The sequence below is a fragment of the Scomber japonicus genome, chromosome 2 (genome assembly GCF_027409825.1).
Source record: "Scomber japonicus isolate fScoJap1 chromosome 2, fScoJap1.pri, whole genome shotgun sequence".
Classification (NCBI taxonomy): domain Eukaryota; kingdom Metazoa; phylum Chordata; class Actinopteri; order Scombriformes; family Scombridae; genus Scomber; species Scomber japonicus.
The window spans coordinates 27,430,332-27,439,006 of record NC_070579.1 but is presented as its reverse complement, the minus strand read 5'-3'; the positions used below and the strand labels follow the sequence as shown (position 1 = coordinate 27,439,006).

Genomic DNA, 8,675 nt, shown 5'->3' with positions numbered 1-8,675 from the left:
AAAAAAAGTGTCTCGGTCAGAAGGGAAGTTATAGTATAGTATCAAAATCATCAGACAATTTCAAAGTGTCAAGCTGATTTATAAATAAATGATGTACCAGGAAGTTTGTCTGCATTAAAGGTATGATGAGCCACCAGGAGTTATTATTAATTATCCTTCCCTTGGACAGGATGAACCAGAGGTGGCAGTGGGCATTGTCCATTTTTAAGTTCATTAAATTCTTTGCATTATATTGAATCTATAGTTTAGCATTTCCCATAATTTAATATTTGGATTATTTGATGGATTTTCCTGTTTTAATTCTGTTATTATTATATGTTATAATTCTTCGTCATGTAAACTTTGTGTGTATGTATAGGCTACATATATATATATATATACATACATACATACATACATACATTATGTATGTATGTATGTATGATACATACATACATACATGTACACACAGTCTATGATATATACAATACCTACAATGGTTGCCATGGGAATGCCGGTACGCGGCGTACGCGGCCGTCAAAGCTTCCGTCGAGCCTCTCGTGATACGGAAGTGGACATGGTTTGGTTTCAGAGCGGTAAGCTTGCATCAACGAAGACGTACTTATCGTGGCCACAGAGAAACAGGAGACAACATACCTATTACGGAAACGTTATTGTGTCGGCTGCTGGAAATATCTCAACCGGTTGTGCGTGCATACAAACTGTGAGTGTTCAACTGTTGCCATTTATTGTGTAAAATACAGGATTAGCTGTTGTTGTTAGCTTGTTGTCGATGTTAGCTCTGTTGAAACCCAGTAATGTTAATCATATCTATAATATTTTGCTTGCTAACATGAAATGTAAACACGGCTGGTAATTGCTGCGCATATGTTTCTGTTAAGTAAAGTTTTTGTCCTGTAGCACGACAAAGTCAATTCCCGTGATGTTACTGTGTCATATCGCACTGTTTATTCACTGTTTATCGAGAGGTCTAAACTCTTCCTCCACAATGCATCCACGCACGCGCAGTTAATGAGCGTTAGCGGGAGATTGAGAGTTCCTGTTTTGCACTTTCTTTTCTATTATAATAGTGCCTTAACTTTGATCTGCATATATGGTCTGTAGTTATGTGCATATTCATTAGCATAAGGGTGCATTTTTAGCGTGTATATCATATATGCATATTCAGCAATGTTTTTTTATTTTTAATTCAGAGTGATATTGTTGTACTTTGGAAATTACTAGTGTGTACGTGTTTGTACTTCATTTCGTGAAGATGCTTGACCATAAAGGTCTGAATTTCAAGTCCATCGCTCTGTCTTGGACACCCAGCAGCATGTTTGAATGCCGTAATCAGCTATAGTTTATTATAACAGGTGTTCATCTTTTTCATTAAACATTGCTTTACTTAAAGAACCATTTCTCCATGAAGTTGTTGAAGCTGAAGTTTGTTCTGTGTGTTTAGGTCAGTCTGGTCTGGAGCCATGTCACGACAGATGGAAGACAGCCATCGAAGATTCCTACAGAATATGATGGTCAATGGCATTATTGAGGAACAAGGGGCGAGGGCACTGTATCAGCGCTGCTGTGCAACACACAACAGTAAGTCATTTTAGATCCTGTACACATAGACAGTCACTGATCTCATTAACACAGAGCACACCGGTATCAGAAGACTTGATTCATAACAAGACCAGCCCTATTTCTCATAGGTCCTTGGATCATAAGAGTAGCACTGCCCATTCAGTTCAACAAAATGTTTTTTTGTATTTTTAGATTTCTTGATTCTGGGAATAATTTTATATCCTAATAATTGACATTATCTTTTTTTTTTAAATGGCAAAGACGGTAGAAATTGTAGTCAAAACAAGTGGTGAAAACAGAAGAATAAGCATCACATACAAATTATTCAGCCTGTTCCTTAAACTAAAAATCTGTCTTTTTCTTGCAGTGCAGCATGTCCCTGACAAAATGGACGATTTCATTGATACCATCAACTCAAAGCTGCAGCCCACATTCATGCAGATTAGAAAAGGAATGTCTGAAGACAGTGGCCAGCAGCACTATGCTCTGGTTAGTGATGTTTACTGCGTACCTGTGTGGTCAAATTTATGTTTTACTTTGTGACTGAGGCAGGTACGATGAGCCACCAGGAGATATTATTAATTACAGTTTCACTTTAATTCTGTCTAGGTCAATATGGCTGAGACTGATGTCACCAGAATGTCGTCAGATTATGCGGACAATGAACTGGAGCTCTTCAGGAAAGTAGTGAGTTAAATTAGAATATCCTACAAATCAACATTTTGTGGACAATTTTGTCCAAATTATTTTAGAAAAATGTGTCAGCTTTTGATTGATCTCTATTTTTGAGGCTTTAGATTGTGGTCATGTATCAAATTGTATCATGAAGTGTTTCTAATATTTAGTTCCTTCTAATATACACATGCCAATACAATGCCACCAAAGTTACTGGACAATACCATATATTTGAGTTTACTATACTACTTTAACTGTCTATCTAATGTAATGAAAGAAATCAATACCATCTGAACACAAAGGCCTTTTAAATGTGAGGAAAATAGAAAGCATGAAATATTTGATGCACACTTGAAAAAAGTCTAAAAATGAAATCAAGATAATCTGTTTGGTTCAGTTTTTAACAAATGTATCCTTCTGAGTTCTTCAGTTGTAAATAATTCCCTCCATTGCACAAATATTTTAAACTAGGTCAGTCCATCTGTCAACACTTGATATTTCTTCAATCTCCTCATCAATTTCCGAGTTAAGGACTCATTTAGTATTAAGTCCTTTTCTTCCATTGAAGAAAAAATCAGTGTTGTCCTCTTCTAGCAGGATCAACTCTTTTTATTTTCAAACTGATCATTCCTTATCTCTTTCTTTCATCGTCAGTTACTTTGCTTACTTTCACAAATACATATGAGCAGAAGTAAAATTATTTTATATTATATTATTATTATTATCATTATTATTATTATTATTATTATTATTATCATTATTATTATTATCATTATTATTATCATTATATATTATTATTAAATTTACTAAGTTACTAATGGATTACCACATCAGACACATTTTCAGTGGTGTAAAAGTCAGTCAAAATAATTATACACTGAAGTAACAATGGCATGTATCAAAAGTAATCAGAGAGGCTGAGCTGCTTTAAAACCTATGTTTCCTTTTAGAAATTGGGTGTTATGATTAATATTAGTTGGTCTGATTTAGGTGGACCTGATCGTGAGCTCTGAAACTGGCATGGCTTCCTCCACGGACATTCTGAATAGTGCTGATACCATGACGTCCAAAAGGCTGAAGAAGAGTGAGACAGAGCATCTCTTGAACCGATTCGTGCATGACAAGTGGCTCTGTGAGGTAAAATTCAGCATCTCCACCAGGATTTAAACTTTTAAGTGATGTGCTCTCTGCTCCAATTTCTGCTGAATGCAAACACACATATATATCTCTAAAATGTAAGAGGTATTTAAGCACCTAACCAAACATATGCACCATCAGCAGTTCAAGGGTACTGTATTAAATAGGCTTAAGTACTGATCACCATTGGAAATGTAGGTCACTGCAGTAGAAAAACATTTTGTGACTTGGTCAGGTGGATGCTAAAATTAGTGAATAAAAAAAATAAAAGTCACATTCACAAACTCTAAATGTGCTGTTTGAGCCATTATTGAGAAGGAATAATAGAAATTGTTCAGCAAAATGAATCATAATTGCTACAAAGTCTAGATTAATTTTTCCAAAAAGACTTTGATATGTTTCCTAATCAAACGAAATATGCTCGACCACATCTGGCCCCCACATTGTTGATTTATTTGTTTTCTATTGATTTCTGTTGGTTCATATAGAAACGGGGTGAATACACCCTGTCCACCAGATGCATCATTGAGATGGAGTCGTACATCCGCACAATGTATCAAGACCAGGTCAAAGTCTGCCACATCTGTCACTACATTGCTTTCCAGGTAAATGTTGATTATCAACTCTGTAATGTCACTCTGGAACCCCTCAGACAAATACCACAATTAAATAAAGTGCTGTCATTTAAATGTTCCCATTCTCATGTCCTTCAATCATGACTATAAAGCAGAAAATCCATGTATTTTTTCCTCAAGGACAGTATCCCATATAATTCTGTAATTGAAAGGCTGTGTTTTTGGTTGTCATTATATGAATTTTGAGATAAGCATATGATAAAATGTTTAGACATGAGATTTTTAAGCTGCAGCTGTGTTAAACTTGCAGTGACATTGGTTTTGTATCAGGTGAATGTAAGTTTTGCTTTTATCCAGCTAATGTGTGATCTGATTGTCTTATTTTTTAGTGCCAAATATGTGAGAATCCGATATGTGGCATAAAAATACACAACCCATGTGTGGCCAGATATTTCAAAGGAAGATCAGAGCCACGGTGTCCAGCATGTGATGACTTTTGGCCTCATGAAATCCCTGGTATTTATTGTTTATTTATACATGCACATATTCTACACATGTTACACCTACAGCAATTACACAGAGACACTTAAAAGTCCTTCTTACTGATGTATAAGAGATTTTGCTTTGCAAGAAAATGATGCATGTGCAGTTTTTCAGTATATTGATGTACCACTGAAATTACATGAAACAAGATTTGAACATTGCCTCATTTATAATTATATTTCTCCTTATCATGTATGATTGACAAGTGACAAGAACAAGAAAGGAAGCTTGTTATAGTTCACATTGTATTGAATCTGTTCATTACAGAAATCAGACGGCCCAGCTCTCAGTCCAGAAGATGAGGACTTCAGTACCAAGTGTGTTTTTTCTTTGTTGAAGTTGTTAAGTATAATTTTCACAAAAGTTTGTAATTAATCAGTTAATGTGGATTTTTTATCATTATTTTTACAAGAATTTATGAGAATGTTTGAAAATGTGTGGAACCTTTTTACTCTGAAAGAAATCAATCTGTTCAAGCCCATTTAGGTTCAGAATTGCAGATATACAACATACTGTGTTGATTTTCTTTCTTTTTTTTTAAAGAAATGGCTGTATGCAAAAGGTCAACTGTTTAAGTGAACTGTTTTCATTATCACAAATTGTAATGATAATTTTCTCTTTTAATCACTAATAGTTTATACTATAGAATGCCCATTACATTTTCCAAAGACCTAAGCTTCAATGCCCTTTTTCTGTTTGACAAAAAAAAGCCCAAAATGCAAGAAGAAGCTGAAGCTATTACATGTTTGGAATCATTACTTAATACATGACTTTTTGTTTCAACTCTTTATCACACATATGTATGAGTCCTAATTTCTGCCAGATGAAGATGGTTTTTAGAGAGACACTGGGGCACACATAAAATTCTAACAATGTAAAACATGATCAACAGAATTGTATTTTGTTAAGCGTAGTCATTTGTAGTTGATACCAGTCATGTAAATTTTATAATGTTGTGTGTGTTTGTGACATTAAAGTATTTGTGCCTGAGAGGAGTCTTGCTCAAGTAGCAACATAACGATCAATGCATATGAGCACAACGTTTCCCACCGATGTTGAGGAGAGTGTGAAGTCTATAATGTAAGACAGAGCACACATGAGATCACCCAGCAACGAACAGTTTCAACCGGCATTAATAACAGCCCATCAAGGAGGTCAGAAATGGCCAGGGAGAGGAGGAGCGGATTGGTGGGGCTGTGGAGCTCTCTGAAGTGGGAGATGGAGATGATAACCAGCAGGTTAAGAACCACAGTGAGAACAGCAATGGAGGAGAGCAGCATGTAGAGGGTGACAGCCTCAGAGTGAGGACGCATCAGGCCTCTGCAGGATAAGTTTAGGAGCTGAGGGTAGCAGAGCTCAGCTGCCTCCAGACTGTCCATCACCCAGAGGAGAGATGATGGTCTGAACCTCAGGCTCAAGCGGCACTTTGATCATATGAAACATTTCACAACTTATTTATATCTGACTGCACTCCCTGCTTTTCAACTCCCCAGTCATCCCTTTCATCACGGTTTCCTCCCTTTGCTCACTCATTTCTAATCTATTCCATCATACTTCTCCCTCCTCCCTATAGTTTCAGTCTGTTCTGTTTCTCCTGCAACTTCCCTCCTCTTCCTCAACTCCCCCTTACTTTTTCCCTCCTCCCTTTTCATTTCATTACGTGATGCAACATATTGATTTAATTTAACTGATTGAGAAGTTTACTCTGAACTGTGCAACTTTCTTACAGTAAAGGAGAGGAGATAATAGTCTTAACTCCTACAATTACATTTCACAGATATACTGTTTGGGTTCTGCAGTTACATTGCAGGACTGGCAAGGCTATTGGTCATCTGTAGTTATGGAAATATTGAGAGATTTGCTTAACCTTAAAAGTATAAGTCTATAGTCTAAGTCCTTACATATGTTAAAAACTGTCTCTGATAAAAACATAATAAAGCTCAAAGCTCACTCTTTTCCTTGTCTTCAGTGCAGAATGTTTTATACCATTGCACTCTGAGTATCTTTTTCTTTTGGACTGTTGGTCAGAGAAAATGTTTGAATTGTCTCTTTTGTGATATTTTATAGGCAATAACAATGAGTTAAACAGATTGACAATGACAAACAATCTTAGTAAGATTGTTTGCTTCTGCTTATGTAGATAATCTAATTAGAGTTGTGTCCAATTATACACTGTTGGTTTCAGCCAACTTGAAAAGGCATGCATGTTTGGTGTGCAGAGATACAGTGTGTGGTTTATGGCTTCAGCCAAGGGAGGGTTTATTGCTAAATGTGGCCTCAAACAGACAAGACAACTTTATCCCCAACTTTTGCTGACAAGTACCTTCATCTCTCACCAGCCAGGGAGCCACAGATTCACTCCTGCATTTAGAGCAGTGCCAGCACACATCTGGACCATGAATATTCTTCAGACAGTAAACACTCAGGTATGTTTACCGCTACAGAATATGCTCAAGCTATGTTGAGTACAGGGCCTTTTCTTGTAAGTGGTTGTGTTTGTGGAATAACAAGCAGTACATCAGAAACAGCTACATTTAAGATCTATCTATGTAAAATTAGACTATTTGTTTTTAAGTTGTTGTTTTAATGGCACAATGTACAAATACAGAAAATATACTTTCAACAAAATTTACTTCCTACACACTTACAGTATTAGTTAGTCATTTTAGAGGATTGTAATGTTAAAAATGTTTCATTGTACAATGGTGTAGGAGCCTAAATGTGTTTTTTTTAACAAAGTTTTATTGAAAATTGAACAAACAGACAATCAGCAAGACAGAAAAAAGTACATGAGATTGTGTAACATACATATAACTAAGGTAGACTAACTAGGGGTTACAGAAAAGAGTTCCTCATAATATGATAATTTACTTTTTTTGTTGGTCATTACAGTTAAAGTATCAATATATAAGTTAAGATCTAAAAGAAACAAGTTAAAGTTTGGAAGTGATTTAGAGAATGAACTTTGTGTATGTGAAATTTACCAATTGCAAGCATGAGGTTTATTATGTAACTTAAAGATTTATTGTCAGATTTAAATTTTGTGATAATATGTTTAGGCATAATGGTTATAGAAAGTCCAGTTTTGTTGTACACACAATTCTCCATATCACTCCAAAACACAGATGAGGATGGGCAGTGATAAAACAAATGTAAGATAGTCTCTGAGTCAGTATTACAGAAGGTGCATTTCACATCTATATCAGCAAATTTGGAAATTATTATGTTACAAGGATAAATGTTATGCAACATTTTAAAATGAATTTCTCTGATCTTATTTGAAATATAGAATTTAAAGGGACACATCCATGCTTTACGCCAGATTATGTTGTCTAGTTGTGCATTCCAAAAATGTTTTCCTCTAGGTGAAATCTTATTGAAGCTCTGAAAAACCTTCCTTATATGTTTGTTCGTACACTTCCTGTTAGTTAATTCTATTCCTCCAATCAACAAATCAGGAATTTGAACATTAACACTTTGATAGACCAAGTGATAGCTCATATCACAGAAGAACATTCTTGACAGGGAAAGATCTCATTCTCATAAAGTCTTCATAGCAGCAAAGATTACCTTTGTCATCAAATAACTCTTTAAGAAAAATGATACCCTTTTTGATCCAATTATTTTTGTATAAACTTTTCCTGTTAATTATAATATTGCCATTATTCCAGAGGTATCTTTATGTGGAGAGAAATTGTGAACATAACATAATTTCCAAGATAGCAAAGCTTGCTGATGAAACATTGAAAGTTTTACCGGTAATTTTTGAAACATTATAATTACACCCTAACAGAAATTTTAAACCACCTAATTCTTTAAGCGGTATAAAATTCCATAATGAATCCGGGATTTCCAAACATGTCTTTAAGCCACTTTATCTTAAAAGTTCAATTTAAGTGGATAAAATGTAGGATTTCGTTGTTTTGTTTATGTTTATATTTGCTTGGGCTGCACATATTGCGTCACATGCATTGATTGACACATGGGTGTGGTTTCCCCTTATTTTGCCTGTTCACTTGTGGCGGCGGGAGATTTGGACAAAGGGAGTCATCACCGTTGTCTTTCATCACTTTATTCTCACAGTCGGATCATATCAGGGGTTTTATATGTTTGTGGAACATCTGCCTGTCCTTTTTGATTTTTTCATTCAATAATCTTCAGTAAAACGTCATCTGGATTTCA

At 35.3% G+C, this 8,675-nt stretch overlaps 1 protein-coding gene across 2 annotated transcripts; it reads left to right on the top strand.

Annotated features, from left to right (window-relative positions):
• The first annotated feature begins 596 nt into the window (after positions 1-596).
• On the top strand, positions 597-5,062 carry nsmce1 (NSE1 homolog, SMC5-SMC6 complex component). 2 transcript variants are annotated; one of them, XM_053334931.1, is made up of 8 exons: positions 597-703; positions 1,445-1,581; positions 1,931-2,052; positions 2,173-2,250; positions 3,229-3,375; positions 3,864-3,980; positions 4,340-4,466; positions 4,761-5,062. In XM_053334931.1, the coding sequence occupies exons 2-8, from the start codon at positions 1,464-1,466 to the stop codon at positions 4,793-4,795; spliced, it is 744 nt and encodes a 247-aa protein (XP_053190906.1). In that variant the 5' UTR covers positions 597-703; positions 1,445-1,463; the 3' UTR covers positions 4,796-5,062. The 2 variants fall into 2 exon arrangements, with proteins under 2 accessions (XP_053190906.1, XP_053190914.1); XM_053334939.1 differs by having other exon boundaries at positions 638-703; positions 1,450-1,581.
• Positions 5,063-8,675: the final 3,613 nt, after the last annotated feature.

Bases quoted from the DNA above. Each gene is read 5' to 3' on its own strand.
- nsmce1 (XM_053334931.1), top strand. From the start codon at position 1,464: ATGTCACGACAGATGGAAGACAGCCATCGAAGATTCCTACAGAATATG. The intron at 1,582-1,930 runs GTAAGTCATTTT...TTTTTCTTGCAG, and splicing joins CTGCTGTGCAACACACAACA to TGCAGCATGTCCCTGACAAA. The intron at 2,251-3,228 runs GTGAGTTAAATT...GGTCTGATTTAG, and splicing joins TGGAGCTCTTCAGGAAAGTA to GTGGACCTGATCGTGAGCTC.